Here is a 14,954-nt window from a genome sequence, read left to right on the forward strand (position 1 = left end):
ATCTTGCCTATTAGCTACAACTAAATTCCTTCGGCACAGATCTTGGATAGCCCGAATATCAAGACAAACGAAAGTCTTTCTTCGCGTCGAACAAGAGAATGGGATAGATAGAACGCGGCATGGGATGGATGCTTTCGCTGTGGGGGGATTTCGACGGTGTTTCTTGTGCAAGGAAGGGGTGGTTATACAGTGGCTTGAGAGGGGGGTTTGGGAGGAAACGGTATGGAGGATTAGAGAGATTGTGTGTTTGAGGGGTAGGTGTGGGGGAGGAGGATGGGACTGTGGTTTTTGAGGTTGTGGATTCAAGGAGTAAGTGGGTAAGGATATTGTGGCGTACGGGATATCTTGGATTGAGAGGCGGGGATATATCTTTGTGTTTGTATTCTGCGGGCTGGGTTGATTTCTAGAAGCTTTATGGAAGGATTCGAGAAAGGTGTTTTGACTTTTTCGGTGCAATATGGTGAGGTAGTAAATGGTTGGCTGGATGCATAGGTCGTTTTGCGGACTTTATGATCGGAGGACTAGAAATTTTGTTAGAAATTGAGGAGAGACTATTGTAGGGTCAAACATGTTATTAAGAGAGAAAGAGATGGAGGTTGGCTGACCTGACTTGACTGAAATTGTGGATAAGATATAGCTAAGCTGACTAAATATAGGAGATTATTGTCGCATGCTCCTGTTCAGGGCTACCTTTTATGGACGCTGTATATTATTTGGTTATCACACGCTTCTATTCCGGTCTTCTTCTTGTGGAGTCTGGATACTATTCAGCAGTAGATCTTGTATGGATTCAAGTCACATCCTTGGAGCTTGGTGGTCCGCAAAAATTAATGACTTGGAGGAGTTGAATTGAGGTCTCATTCGTCGTCGTAACCACTGTACACGTATCTTTTTTGTTTATGCGATCGGCCTTTTCGTTCTTCCCTACGTGCTATCCATCTAGCACTCACTGTACAAGAAGAAAGCCGCCAACTCCACCCCAGTCTATCGTACACATTTTTTTACTCCATTCCACCTTTGGCGTCATCACCATCCCCATAACGTGTATTTTCGAGTTCTCTGAGAGCAGAGAAGCTTATCTTCCAGGAGGAGGATTTTGCATCATCTGTGCTTGTTGTTCTTGGAATCGTTGTCCGATACGCTCACTTCCTGCCATGAATTTCTTAACGCATCGGCTGACGCAACCTGTCTCGCGAGCGATGAGGGATTTGGTGGTGAAGTCGTCAATGCAGGAATCGAAGCAATGTGATACGAGGTTTGAGAACATCTGCAGAGGTGTAGTTGTCAGCTTCGGGTATAACTAAGAGATAATAGGGGCCCGAGATTATGATTTTGATGCGCTTTTGCAGAGTAGTATCAGAACCCGCGCTAGTCCTATAAGCAACTTTACTGAAGCTGTGCAACGGATAGTAGCAGAGGAGCGCCTCTTCGAGTTCTCAACCAACTCCAATCGTATAGGGCAATAGGTCTCGTGCGAGCTTATGCGCCTCTTGCTTGAAGTGATTTGCAAAGCCTCCCATTGCCGAGCTCATCTGCCATGATGGTAGCATGGATGAAAGCCGGTTCTGATATGATTTGCGGATAATTCGACAAAAGCTTCGCAGCTTCAAGATGTCGTCGAACTTGGGTAACGACGAAGCTTTTCGCATTGACCTGACGCTCGTACCTAGGGACAGAACTGGATATGTAGACTCACGCCCATGAACTCCTTCATTTGCTTTCGCTCCATACGGCTCTGAAACTCTCTCTGCTCGGCAGCTGTCAATCTATGAACTTGGTTAGCTGGAACTCACGCCTCTAGGCTTCGGCGAACGAACCCGTCCATTTTGATAGAGCTCGTCGAGTATCCTTGGGAGATTTGTATTGACTTGAGAAGTTCCTTGACGGTAAGCAAGATTCGTTTCCGTCGATTTCAAGGGGAGAGTCACAGATGTGTTGATTGCTTCCAGAACTTTTGGAGTTCCTCGACTTCTTCACTGGATCACGGTAACGCTATTGGGACTAGCTCGCGGAGGTTAACCTTGTTTTCGCCGGTCACTCATCAAGATCACAGTAAAGGCAGTGCAGATCATGAGAAATGCTGTCTGGAAAAGGAAACTTGATTGCTGATGTCTCGTTCTACTTGGTCCAGATGCATGCTCCCACACTTACACTTCATGCGCCGTAGAAACTAGCAAACCTGTACGAACTGTCCACAGCCCCATTGTGATCCTTTGAGGGGAGGAGTCTTCATGCCCTCAGGCTCAATCTCAGGCTCTCTGTTGTCATCCAGGCACAGTCTAAAATTAGCGAACACTCCCCCCAAACTTGGAAGCGGTGCTGTTTGGGAATGATAGAATTTTGATAATTGTTTTGTCAACATCAGAACAAGCTGCTTCCAACGCTCTATGCTGCGCAGACCAATACTCTGCCTGAATCAGAGACACCGCCAGCTCTGCGCTCTGCACATCCTTCTGGCCGACATATACCAGAAGTAAGAGAAGGTCAGCAGGCACTCCAGATATTCACACCTCATAGGGCGCCGCTAACGTTAGCGCCTCTTCTCAGAGAGAGATCGTCTTCAACCTTCAACCTCTCTCTCACACTGGCAACGACCACCACAGCTCTGTCGCGCACAACGCGGTGCTCTCCCTCCCGTACAAGCTTCATTCGACTCCAAGTCAACCTGTCGACCTCAGTGAAAGATCCAGACTCCCGAAACTCGCTCGCTTGAAGCCCCTCGGTCGCGTCTCGCCCTGCAGCAGCACCACGAAACCGAACTCAATACCCCTATCCCACTTCGCTCCAACGATCGCAGACACTGTCGCGTGACTGCTGTCACCAAGAGACCCCAGAGAACCAGAAGCAAGCATCGCATACTCGCTATTGCTACCTGAGATCGATTCCAAACATATCCAAGTGCGGCCGCCTGCAAAGAAACATCGATCTACCGGGCCACTTGGCTCATCGCGAAGCTCCTATCGCTGGACATCCTGTATAGTCTCTATAACAGTGTCTAGTAGACCAGATAGCCCGCATCCGAGATGGCTTCCGACCCCCCAGGATCATCAAGGGCTCAGCAGCCTCATGCTGGCCCACAGCCTGCTCCCATCCCCGCACCAGGGGACGCAGCTTCACCTCCGTCCAAGGCCAGTCTGAAGCAATGGTGGAGAAACTTTAGCAAGCCGCCAAACAAAGGACAAGAAAATGTATCAAATGGTAAAGCAATCCATTCTTCACGTCGCCTGCCAAAGCTCTTCTATGTTCGACAATTCCCTCCCACCTCCCGGGTTATCGAAGATCTACAAGATGTAGAGGCAATAATCCTCGAAAGAAAAGCAAAGAACATTCCACCCTATGTTGTTGTTAGAGAAAGCATTATAGAAGGGCGTGAGGACTTTGAGTACTCGTATGCTGCGTGGCCGTATCAAGGCTACTCCAAGTCTCTGCCAGTCTCAGATGACTGGGGAAGCCAAAGCCACGACAGTTCCCCCTCTAGTATTGCTCAACATGGATGTCTTTTGACAGTTGTCAAGCAATGGCTGAAACAATTACTAAAAATTGATGCAGTGCAACAACCAACAGGAATATTCGGTGTCCCGCTGCGACAGAGTATCACCTACGCGAACGTTGCCATCTCACTCGTAGACGGCGAAGGACGCAGTTACATCTATGGCTACGTGCCGATTGTGGTAGCCAAGTGTGGAGTCTTCTTGAAGGAGAAAGGTACGTGCGATTGTTGTTGACACGTTCACAAGTCGCAGGCTAACGTGCGTGAAAGCAACTAACGTAGAAGGAATCTTCCGCTTGAGTGGATCAGAAAAGAGAATAAAGGAGCTTAGAACCCAATTCGATTCGCCTGACCGTTACGGAAAAGGCCTAGACTGGGCAGGATACACCGTTCATGACGCTGCGAACGTGTTGAGGCGATATCTGAATCAGCTTCCGGAGCCAATTGTTCCCCTGGAGTTGTATGAAAAATTTCGGGAGCCACTTCGCGGTCACACCCAAGAGGCCGTTGGAGACGCAGAAGGACCACAACTCGCAGCTGATTTCGACGTCGCGAAAGCGATTTCCACGTACCAGAAGTTGATCACTGACCTTCCGCCTTTGAATCGCCAGTTGTTGTTGTACATCCTCGACTTGCTTGCAGTGTTCGCTTCAAAATCCGATGAAAATCGCATGCCTTCTGCTAACCTAGCCGCCATCTTCCAGCCCGGTATGCTCTCTCACCCGCAACACGACATGGCACCCGAAGAGTATCGATTGAGTCAAGATGTGTTGATCTTCCTGATCGAGAACCAAGATCATTTCTTGATTGGCATGAGGGGCACTGCTGCAGATGAACAGACGGTTTATGAAGTGCAGAATGGAGGTACTCCTCCTCCTGGGACTCCGAATACGCCTGGTAGAAAGACTAATGTTGCAAGATCTGCATCAAACGCCAGTGCCGGAGCAGACAGCGTGAGGAAGTATGGTGGGATACGACGTAATGTATCCGTTTCCTCTCGGCACTCACGACAATCGAATGGTGCACCCAGCCCAGCAAGTCCTGCTTATGGAGCACCTTTAACGAACACAACGAGTAGTGGTGTTCACAGAAGCAATACCGTACCATCGAAGCGTTCTCCAGGATTGCCAGGAAACCGTCTGCAAAAGACTTCAGGCTCCCCATCCCCTACTGCTACTGCCTTTAACCCAGCTCAAGCCGCTGCTCCTCGTGGTCTTTCTCCTGCAGGCGTTACTATTGAAGACCGGAGCTTTACTTCCTCATCCCCTGGCGCTACGCCGACTGCACTTGGCATCTCTGCAACTTCTGCAGCTTCAGCAATTACTAGCCAAGAGCGATTATTAGCTGAACCCGGCAACGCAGCGACCCCAGCCAGAGAGCGAAACATCTCCAATCTCTTTCAGAGATCACCTACTGCCGAGACCGATCGAAAGGCCCCTAAAAAGCTCCAAAAGAAGAGAGGGGCTCCAGGAAGTGCTAATCCGAGTGCACAGAGCTCTACACAGTCTCTTCATTCTCAGAGCCACCTAGCTTCACCTCCGCTCAACGCAGCTCGTGGTACAGGCGATGTCACTGAATCCTCACCTTTGGAACCAATCCCTTCATCTTCAGAACCTCCTGCAATCGAACAAACCGAAGCCACTCCTCCTGCCACCACCACTCCTCGGGCTGATCAAACTGCACATCAATTTCCCACTCGACCTGAGGGCATGCATCAACCATCTGAGAGAACTCTGAAGCCAGCTTCACCACCCACTTCTTTACACTCAAGCTCTTCGTTCAACGATCAATCAGATGCAGATCGACATGATGATACTGTTGTGGCTAATGAACCAAAGGAGAAGCGTCGCTTGTTCCGCATGTCCCGACATCGAGATACGTCTGGGCCATCTCTCACACCAAGAAAAGGTCTTGGTTCAGATGCTGGCGCTGGAGCAAGTTCGACGTCTGTAGGCTCGGCTAAGCCAAGAAAGAGCTGGACTGGTGAAACTATGCCCGCTAGCTCCGATTCCACTCTTGTTGGTGCCCATCTTCATTCCAGCAACGACACGGATCATGGGGAAGAGAAGAAGGGTCCCTTGAGCCGATTATGGGAGAAGGTCCGTGAGAACAAAGAGGAGAGAGATGCAAAGAAGGAGCGCAATAAGAGTCCACCTGGTTCGAATGAACGCCTTGCTTCAGCACTTCCTCGAGGAAAGAGCATGGATGTGAGACGCGATGAACACTTCGAGATGCCATTGGAAGGATCATCGACCCCACGAGCTCAACAACCACCACCACCTCGATGACACCTAGAAGCATGAAATCGTTCAGTTATAATTCTTGCTATGTGTTTGATTCAAAATTGCGGGTTTAGCCGGAGTAGCGGGTGGATCACGTCTATTTCCTTTTCATCGTTTTCAGCCAAACTTCACGACTTGTTTTTCAAAGATCGAATACCCCGGAGACCGTTTCTCGTTCGCCAACCCTACACGTTTTCCTTGTAAGAGTCTTATGTTTTGAGTGCGTTCTGTTGTCTATCCAAGACCATGAGATGAGATGAGATGGGACGGATGGATCAACTTGTGTTTGAGTAGACGTCTTATGTTCTTTGCGACCTAAAATAGGACCTAAATATCGGAGGAAAGGGCAGCTGCAGCCTTGATAGATGGCAGTGGATGTGGTTATGATATGACTCTACGGGCTTGTGGCGCATGAGATCTTGCTGCTGTACTCGGACTTTATGGCTGGGATAATGGTGGCGTTGACTGAAATGTGACATGGGCGGAAAGCGGAGTTGATCAGGAGCTGATAATGGATATGATGTTTTGTTCGATTCTTGTATCTAGGATTCACTGGCAGCTTTCGATAAAGAGAGATGAATGAAAAAGTCATGAGGATGAAAACCATTTCCCGTCCCTCCTCACATCCAAGTTTTGGTAATCATCCTGGCACATTTATGCTATATGCAACTGCTATTCTTGCCTACCTCACCATTTAATAACAGTCTCCCTCTCATCCTTACTTCTATCCTCCCTCCGTCCCAACCTCTCACAAGTCACCGTCGCCGTCCGCTCCAAACTATCAATCACGATATTCGTCGTCCTGACCCGATCCTCTTTCCTAATACACCACTCACCCTCCTCATCCCACGTCATCCTCTCTTCCTCCACCTCCATCATCCACTCACTCACGCTCGCCATCGTCAACGCATCCCACACTCCCTCTCGACACGCCACTTTCCTCAACAGTGCGATACTGTCTCTCCGAATACTGGGCTCGCGACACCATTTCGAGACCAGCCGGATCGGGTTCACGAGCCCAGTGTCAAAAGAAAAGAGATGCGGTGTCGAGAACAGCGGGTCCGTGGAAATGAGGTTGCCTAGAGAAACAATGGTGCGGAAATCGGGGATAAAATGATCAAGGGACCACTCATCTGCCAATATAGAACTATGAAGTAATATCTGATGAGACAAAGCCTGGATCTTGAGTGTCGAGGCTGCATTCCAGGTCCGGCTTCCGGTTTGCAGGGTCGAATAGAAGGGAAGGAAGGATGTGAACCAAGACGAGATTTCCGAGGCGTAGGAGTGGTATTCTGTCATCAGGGCTGGGTGGGATGATAATCGTACTTCGCTTTCGGGGGTTACGGCGACGGGGCCAGAGCCGAGGCCCATGTCGATGTTCATGTCGACGTCTTGACGCAGGGACGTGCGTGTTGCGGCGTCACCGATGAAGTGCGAGGTGCGGCGTTGGATGAGCTCCCAGTAGAGGCGGGCGGAGGTGAGGGATGTGAAGGAGTTGGGCATGTTGGCTATGGTGCTTGTGCCTTCGGATTTGAGTTTTGAGTGTAAGGATGGGGGACGTGCGTCGACGAAGGACATTATTTGCAGGTCGAGGCGGGAGAAGACGTGGATGAGTTCGTCTTCTATTAGATGTGGTTGTGGGGATCCTAGGCCTGGTTTCGCTATCGAGGAGGATGAGGGAGGATTTGGTTCTAGGGCCTGATGTTCGGATAGCCATTCGTGTAAAATGGCATGTCCGGAACTGGCATGTTGTAAGCCTTGGAAGTAGTTTCCCTGTAGACCTTCGAAGCAGATGACGAGTAGACAGGCAATGAGTGCTGTTCTCAAGTTCCGATCTTTCGTCTCTTGACTAGAATCTGTGCGGTTTGCATAGGAAGCGAGTTTCTTCCTCATCCTGTTCACTGCATTACCGTATTGCTGTAACGCGAATCGGTACTGAGGCGTGACTTGGATTCCATCCGTGCTCTTCTTCCCGGCTGGGAGGTTCTTTGCCCATTTTCGACCGCATGAGCTGAGAGCCCCGATTGCAGATAATGTATCGCGGACAAAAGGCTCAGAATTTGACGCTTGGAGGATTATCTTGCTCCATAGTGAACTGGAGAATACTCCTGGTAATTGGGGCACGGTATGCGTGACAAAACTTTGGAACCCTTGATGCTCGTCTGCAGTCTTAAAAGGGGCAGTAGTAATCAGCGTATCTCGAGCTGGGTTGGCTGAGCTACGAGGTAACAATGGACGTGAGCGCTCAATGAATGAGAGTGCTTGTCTTGGTCTTGCTCGCTTCTTTGGAGCAGCATAGCCTTCACAGCGACCCCAGAAGTTGAGGCAGCGAAGACATGCAGGCTTGGTTTCGTCGCATTTTACGTGGCGAGCTCTGAATTTGCGTTAGCATAGTCCGTATATTGAGGATCAAAGGGCATACTGACTTGCAAGTGGTGCAACCGCCTTTGGCTTTAGAGTGCCCCACTCTTATGCGGGGTTTCGTCTCAGTACTTGTTGACTTGTCGCCCATACCCACTACCTCAACTCAGTCTCAACTTTGTGCTGTCACCAACAGCAATTGCAAAGGCTAACATGCAACAAACAGTCGTCAAATTGTTTAAAAACTTATGTAAGCTTTTAGCACGACGCTCCCGAGATCATGGATCGACCACTAGGTAGCCTAGCCCTAGCCCGAGGAATGTCCCGCGCGCACGGTGGAGTTCTCGTAACCGTCGCCAATGGCTGTCCCGGTTTCATCTCCAAGGCAGTTCATGCGAGGCCGTTGCCAAGAGTGAGTAAACTTCGACCATCAGCGAGAAAGTTTCTTGGACAAGAGGGATAATTTTCGGCAGTTCTTCGACATCAGGTCGCATGAAGTGTACGAACTCAATCATGTTTTCCAATTTTAAAATGGTTAAGAATAGATGATCTTAAGAGGGAAAGATCGCAAGTGAAGACCGAGGGCGATGCGAGCTTTCTTGGCAGTCCGGTAAACTATGCGGGGCGAACGCCTCATCTGATGTTTGTCAGAGAGAAACTCTTCCGCATCTCGCAAAGCTAAATGACCCCATGCTTGAGATCATAATGCGCCGAACAAAAACTGCGATGTGCGACAAAAGTCTACTGCTGCCTTGAAAGAGTATGGTTCCGGCACTTGACTGAGAACTTGGGACGACTAGGAAAGTGTGTTGTGGTTCGAGGAAGCCCCTCTCGCCATTGGTATCTATTGCATGACTATCCACCATTTTCCTTCTATCTAGTCTCTACCAGACTATGATCTGAGATGCAACAATTCCTTCTGTCAAATATCCTTCCTTGAACGCCGACAATGCAATCTTCGTGAATCACGAATCGTTCCCGCTGCTCAGCACATCCCTGATGCCCATCAACTCAATTACAACCTTATTCTCCAATGCGCTCACTGCTCGGCCTTCCGCATTCTTCTTTTTGACCATGGCCACCTCTCTTTCGCCCATTGGTAATATTCGCTCTCGGAGTAATGCCCGTGAAGTTAACCAAAATTCAGCATTCTCTAGTACACCTGCTGCATCCCACTTGACGTCCGGGACTTCCGTTGTACCTTTCAGAACTTCCCTGAAACCATTCAGGACGAATGTCAACAGCGCCATCGAGTGTAGTTCTGAGCAGATGGTAAGTGTGATGTATTTCGTCTGTCCTTTGGGCACGATGCGACTCGTTTCTGGCGCGTCCAAAGCTTGCTCAGATTGAGCTAGTAAGGTTGGGAACTGTTCCAGGAATAACGCTACTTCTGTAGTCACAGAAGCTTGCACCGCATCGATAATATTGAGTAAGAGAGGTAGGATGCCGCGTACCCAGATGCTATAGCAGCGCTGAAGTCCAGCACTGTCTGCAAAGGGGCCCACACCGCCTCGACGGAGATAGGACGTAATACTTGCAGACGCAATGTGACCGAGGATACCATCGATTGCAAGTTGTTCGGCCATGAGAGGGATGCTGGACAACTCGACCAGGAAGAGCATGCTCAGCTCGCCGTAAATGGGGTCACCATCGATTGCAATTTTATCTGACCACGAAAAGAGCGTCAGAGCAACACGGGGAGTGGAATTGCTCGACACGATGTTGACGATTTGTGTGTGGTACAGCTCAATACCTGGGATGCGGAGACATGATTGCAAGATGCCAGTCAACAGAGATAGATCTTCTGGTGATGAATCCGCTGGAGAGTCATGAACAGCTGAAGCCAATTCACGGAGACCCATCGATACGACATGTTTGATGATATCGAGGATAATTGGAATGATGGGAGCGGATTGGTTGATACGCAAAGATGCTCGCAGATCATTCTCCTTTACTTCTGATTTGGCTTCGGCATGCACCCGAACTGCAAGAAATAAGACCTTCAGTAAAGATCTGTAGTAGAGTATGTCGCCGTCGGGGACAGCTCGCTCGAAAGAACCGCGGAGTTTGGTGATAGTCTTCCAGACAACAGACAGTAAATTTTTCACCTCTTCAATCGACGTTTCGGCTTGAATCAAGCGTTGAGCAAGCACAAGAGCAAAATCCGTACGTATCAGAGACAGACGAGCGAAAACCTCTTCAGGGTGTTCATATGCACAATTGGCTAGGAGGCAACTATTAACCACCTCGGCACACATTCTTTCAAGATCGGCATCGCCTTTCATATTGACACTTAGCTCTATAGCGAGAAATTTCCAGCTGTGAAACAAAGCCTGTTGTATGTTAGACCAAGTCAATATGGATGAAGGCAAGACCTACTATTTGTGCGTCAACAAGTGACAAGTTGAGGTTCGCACGTTCAACTTCCATTTGAAGACCCCCATCTTGTCGTCCAGTCCAAGCGGAGTCGTGTTGGAGTAATTTATTAGCAAGTGTTAGATCGTAAAAGAAATTTTTCCCAATTTGAGGAGGCTCCAGGGTCGTACGCTTCAGGTCTTGGAGTGTGCAACCTGGGAATCGAGCTTCCAGATTTTTTTTCAATGAAGCATGAAGTGACGCATTGAAATTAGGGACACCAACGGCGAATCTTGAGAAGAAGGATAAGTTCTCTTTCAGGTCCTTCAGTGGTGATGCAGCTCCGATTTGTCTCGAATGGAACAGGTGCATGGCCAAAATCTCTGCTATGTGGCTTGCAATGCGAGTTTGGTAGCAAGGTTCATAATATTCCTCTGTCTTTGACGAAGATTGTATGGGCCTGAGCCTGCCTGCGAATTCCGATATGTTCTTGATGAATGCAGCGTACATAGGGGTATTGCAGACTGTCCAAGGCCAAAAGCTTTGGGCACGCGAAACGAATTCCAGCATCACCAAAGATTGCGCTTGTGGAATCTCGTCGATCTTCGATAGCTTCTCAAGTGCCGTGGTCAACAGAGGTTTCTCCAACGATGCCACCTCCTTGCCAGTGGTCCCACTCTTCATTGCATCTCTTGGTGTTTTGCCAGTAAGGAGATAATTTGCAAACCACTGTTGACGACTACTCACTACCATAGACAAGAAATGCCATATAGTGATAATGTTATGTCCTCTGGATAGTGGTTGATCGAGATCTGTTAGCATGTGAAGGAAATTTCTAGCCGTCAAACCTCCTAGATGGCCTAATATAGAAGGAGGTTCTGAATTGCCAGAGGCAGCTGTGACAATGAGAGCCTCGAAAAGAGCCACCACGGGATTTCGATAAAAGTCGTTTGCGGCATAAAGACGAGCTATTAACGGCGAGGCTTTGAAAAGATGCTTTTCGAGCTGAGAAGATGGCCGGTTCAGTAACTTGCTCACTCGAAGTAGTGTAGTTGAGAATGAGAGAAGTGTTGTAATATGTGATATGCGCAAGTTCGTGGAATGGACGAAGACAGTCGAGTCAGGGGTTGCTAGACCATCAAAGTAAGATCGCAAAAGAGGCTGAAATCTCAGTGCACCGGAAGAGCTTGATAAAAAGGTCTCCACAATATGTGATGCTGATGGTAGGAGTGGGTCCATAATTCGCGTAACTTTCTGCTTTTTGACAGCACCCGCCGTAAGAACACTTTTAGGCTTGAAAGTCTTCTGGTCAGATTTGTCGTCGTCTGCCCAGGATTCGATGCCGTATGCATATTGCAGAACTTGATTCAGCGCAGCACCAATGACAAGGCTGACTCTTTGACGATCATCCTGGTCTTGGTATCTCCAGGTACAAGAGCTCTCGAAAACGTCCACGAGATATCTTGTGAATACGAAAAGCACTTTCGAGAGGGTGTGGTCAGGGATGCCAGTGCCTACATCATCCCCTTCTTGAAATCTTGCAGATGATCGACCGCCACCCCGTCTGAGAATTGCATTGGTTGCGAAATCGTCGACAAGTGCCTCGTACAGTCGACAGCATGAAGTCAGAAATCCATACCGGCCTGATACAAGTTCCACACCTTCCACGATTACAGATAGCTGTCCACTTCCTCTAGTAACACCTAAAAGACCACTTCGTGCGAGGAGAGGCCAGACTCGTCCAGGGAACACGGGTAACATGGCATGGATGAAGGAGATGCAATTGACAAGTATCTCCAGAGATGTCTCAGACCCGGATGAGGATGATATATTCTGAAGTTCTTGCTCAAATATATCGAATATCACAGATGTGATGTCCCGGTTGCGGCTGAGACCGGCACTGGACTGCTCCAAGACGCGTCGTGCATCTTCTTTCCAGTTGTTATTGGCCTCAGCGGATTGGAACGTGCTAAGAAGGAGAGTTGCAATGATGTTGATAATCTCGCAGACAGAATCGCGGTCTGCAGGCCCACCCGCAGTTGCATCAATCACATCGCCTGCTGCCAAGAATGTCTCGAGAAGCTTGCCAAAGTACTTCAAGGCTGGGTATTCGTGAAACCAGAAAGCGACCCTCGGGCCGGCTTCAGATATGATACGACCATAAGCACCAGCTGGAATGCAGAAATCTTGGTCAAGTCTGGTGACAGCCCACGATTTAATCTGCATACTCTGAAGGCGAGAAGATTTGGACCGAGGCTCAAAGAGTTGGACAGGCTGAGTCAATCTGATGGTGTTGTTGTTATCCTCTTCTTGCGCGGTCTCATAATCTGCGAAATGGGGTGGTAGCGTGTAAGTAAAGACTGGCATAGCCTCGAGAAGTGCGAGAACAGATTGTGAAGGCTCGGTTCCAAATGTAGCAGGCGATGCAGCCAGCGCTCGAACCATTTGCAGGAATGGCAGTGATTCATATGGGTACCGTTGTTGAGCATTCATAACAGTTGCGTTAACAAGATCTGTATCACTTAAAAAGTGCACCATGGGGTCGTCGACTTGAAGGAGGGGCTTTGAGGATGAAATCGTCCAGTAGTCTCGGCCGCCTGTAAGCGTTGAAATGACAGCTTGCATAAGTTCAGGAAGGTATCCAAGCCCCAGAGCATACTTGAGAAGATCCAAAATAAGCGTACGCATTTGAGACCCCGTCGTATATGGGAACAGCGCAGCCGTTGTGGTTCCCAGTTGGAGGGATAAACTGGTGAGTGTCTCGAAGACGCGACAGGTATTGACAGCTCGAATGCCAAGGAATTCGACAATGTCACTGTCGACAGTGGCAACAATCTGGTCAAGGGTGTCTCTGTAGCAATCAGGGGCCATGGTAAGCTCTGTATCGACCGAGGTCGCGCGATCAAAACGAGAGGGCTCCGGTGTGTTGTCAGCCTGTACACGTTCTTGCATAGCACTCACTACATAAGCCCAAGCAAGTGTAGCAGGACCTGCAGTTGGGAAGCCATTATCTGCAGCTTCAAGCACGATGCTGTGAATCTCCATGATAGTTGTAGTATTGAAGATGTACATCTCATCGGTCGGAGCATCAGGTGAAACTCCTTCATGATTATGCGAATCTTGTAAGAACTCAATGCAGGGAGTTAAACTGATCATAATCAATGATACAAGCATTGATGTAGATTGGAATGCGAACAAGATTCCCTGAATATTCGGGTGTTCCTATAAATATATTAATAAATGCTGAACTAACTTGTCACTAGTCACGTACCATTTCGAAAGTGCTGAAGAATTTGCAAGCCTGCTGAAGGTGGAACCAAGCCAGAATTATATCGGACGAAGGACAATCCACGACGTATATCATAAGGGTCCAGATGAGTTCCATTATGTGAATTGTCTCGATGATCTTGGTCTGTAACCAGTCCATCTCAAGTTCATCTCCGCCTTCACATTCATCAGACCAGCCGCTGCCATTTTCGATGCTTTTGACATTGCTTTCGATGGTCGCGATGGCCTTTATAATGAGTTTGGGCTCACTGCCTTTTGCGATTTTGCTGTAAAGAGTATCCCCAGCCTTTGCCAACCAAGGCGCTCCTTTTTCTGGTTGTTTGCCCTTATTTTCTTGTCTACCAGCATCCACTCTGCGGTAAGCAGCGTGAAGGAGTCGTTCGGTGCACTTGAAGAAGTGTCTTCTTTCTGAGAGGTACGTTCGAAGTATACGTGATCGTCGACTGCCTTCCTTGTCGAAGTTCTTCTGAATCGTGGTCGGCTCAACGGCTCCAGAGAGGAGTGAAAGTGGAATCGGGCTAGAATATCTGCTATTGCCAGCTGCTTCTCGAATGCCGACAAGCTCCTCCTCAGAAAAAGGACCCAATAGTTGAGCGGCTGCGCGAGACTGGCACTCCCCCACTACAACCCTAAGCGCCGACACTTCGTCCAGTCTAGCAACTCTGCTCAGCCACAGTGTATCCTCCTTGATCTGCTTGATGTCGTATTTCGCGTTGGAAGAGGGAGTGACATTGATGGCAGAAGTTTTCGTCTCGAATGTGCTCTTTGTTTGCGGTGATGGCTCCAAAAAGGCTTCAAAAGGGTTTGCGAGCAGATGTAGGACTTCGGAATCTTGTAGGAACTCTTGGATCGCATCTTGGTGTTCGTCGTCCAGCTCAAATTCACTTGTGATTGCAGCAAAGGCCGATTTCCATGAGCTGTATCGAAAGTCAATAATTTCTGCGACGAAGCTGGAAGTGGACTCACATCAATAATTCCTCGCCTGTCAAACATTTGTCCAGGGAGGGGAAATAACTGGCATCGCGTAAGGGAGCCATTGCTGCCCAGCGTAGCAAGCCAGATGTTGGTCAAGTGCTTCTCACGGAGCATGAGTTGACTTGATCTTGCAGCAGCGCGGCTGATAGCTTTTGGTTGACGCGCTCTGCGCTTGAGGTCACTGAGGTCACCGTAGCACGAGG

At 48.9% G+C, this 14,954-nt stretch overlaps 4 protein-coding genes across 4 annotated transcripts; 1 reads left to right on the plus strand and 3 right to left on the minus strand.

Annotated features, from left to right (window-relative positions):
• Positions 1-743: 743 nt before the first annotated feature.
• LY89DRAFT_686148 (uncharacterized protein) lies at positions 744-1,945 on the minus strand. The gene is made up of 3 exons (XM_018215219.1): positions 1,818-1,945; positions 1,697-1,766; positions 744-1,267 (listed from the first exon to the last, which is right to left on the minus strand). The coding sequence occupies exons 1-3, from the start codon at positions 1,823-1,825 to the stop codon at positions 1,076-1,078; spliced, it is 270 nt and encodes an 89-aa protein (XP_018069742.1). The 5' UTR covers positions 1,826-1,945; the 3' UTR covers positions 744-1,075.
• Positions 1,946-2,836: 891 nt separating this feature from the next.
• LY89DRAFT_111701 (RhoGAP-domain-containing protein) lies at positions 2,837-5,925 on the plus strand. The gene is made up of 3 exons (XM_018205077.1): positions 2,837-3,198; positions 3,550-3,705; positions 3,761-5,925. The coding sequence occupies exons 1-3, from the start codon at positions 3,024-3,026 to the stop codon at positions 5,776-5,778; spliced, it is 2,349 nt and encodes a 782-aa protein (XP_018069743.1). The 5' UTR covers positions 2,837-3,023; the 3' UTR covers positions 5,779-5,925.
• Positions 5,926-6,333: 408 nt separating this feature from the next.
• LY89DRAFT_619298 (uncharacterized protein) lies at positions 6,334-8,347 on the minus strand. The gene is made up of 2 exons (XM_018210864.1): positions 8,199-8,347; positions 6,334-8,146 (listed from the first exon to the last, which is right to left on the minus strand). Exons 1-2 carry the CDS (start codon positions 8,282-8,284, stop codon positions 6,460-6,462), a joined length of 1,773 nt encoding a protein of 590 aa, XP_018069744.1. The 5' UTR covers positions 8,285-8,347; the 3' UTR covers positions 6,334-6,459.
• Positions 8,348-8,941: 594 nt separating this feature from the next.
• On the minus strand, positions 8,942-14,860 carry LY89DRAFT_783548 (nucleoporin-like protein). The gene is made up of 4 exons (XM_018222693.1): positions 14,743-14,860; positions 13,760-14,693; positions 10,513-13,710; positions 8,942-10,466 (listed from the first exon to the last, which is right to left on the minus strand). Exons 1-4 carry the CDS (start codon positions 14,811-14,813, stop codon positions 9,099-9,101), a joined length of 5,571 nt encoding a protein of 1,856 aa, XP_018069745.1. The 5' UTR covers positions 14,814-14,860; the 3' UTR covers positions 8,942-9,098.
• Between the last annotated feature and the right edge of the window lie 94 nt (positions 14,861-14,954).

This window comes from Mollisia scopiformis, assembly GCF_001500285.1.
Source record: "Mollisia scopiformis unplaced genomic scaffold LY89scaffold_15, whole genome shotgun sequence".
Classification (NCBI taxonomy): domain Eukaryota; kingdom Fungi; phylum Ascomycota; class Leotiomycetes; order Helotiales; family Mollisiaceae; genus Mollisia; species Mollisia scopiformis.

Excerpts from the sequence above, each read along its gene's own strand:
- LY89DRAFT_686148 (XM_018215219.1), bottom strand. Across the intron at positions 1,268-1,696 it reads AAATGAAGGAGTTCATGGGC|ATGTTCTCAAACCTCGTATC; the intron begins GTGAGTCTACAT and ends ACACCTCTGCAG.
- LY89DRAFT_111701 (XM_018205077.1), top strand. The coding sequence starts at position 3,024 with ATGGCTTCCGACCCCCCAGGATCATCAAGGGCTCAGCAGCCTCATGCT. Across the intron at positions 3,199-3,549 it reads ACAAGAAAATGTATCAAATG|TGCAACAACCAACAGGAATA; the intron begins GTAAAGCAATCC and ends AAATTGATGCAG. Across the intron at positions 3,706-3,760 it reads AGTCTTCTTGAAGGAGAAAG|CAACTAACGTAGAAGGAATC; the intron begins GTACGTGCGATT and ends CGTGCGTGAAAG.
- LY89DRAFT_619298 (XM_018210864.1), bottom strand. The coding sequence starts at position 8,284 with ATGGGCGACAAGTCAACAAGTACTGAGACGAAACCCCGCATAAGAGTG. Across the intron at positions 8,147-8,198 it reads GGCGGTTGCACCACTTGCAA|AGCTCGCCACGTAAAATGCG; the intron begins GTCAGTATGCCC and ends ACGCAAATTCAG.
- LY89DRAFT_783548 (XM_018222693.1), bottom strand. The coding sequence starts at position 14,813 with ATGGCTCCCTTACGCGATGCCAGTTATTTCCCCTCCCTGGACAAATGT. Across the intron at positions 14,694-14,742 it reads ACAGGCGAGGAATTATTGAT|CTCATGGAAATCGGCCTTTG; the intron begins GTGAGTCCACTT and ends CTTTCGATACAG. Across the intron at positions 13,711-13,759 it reads TCTTCAGCACTTTCGAAATG|GAACACCCGAATATTCAGGG; the intron begins GTACGTGACTAG and ends ATATATTTATAG.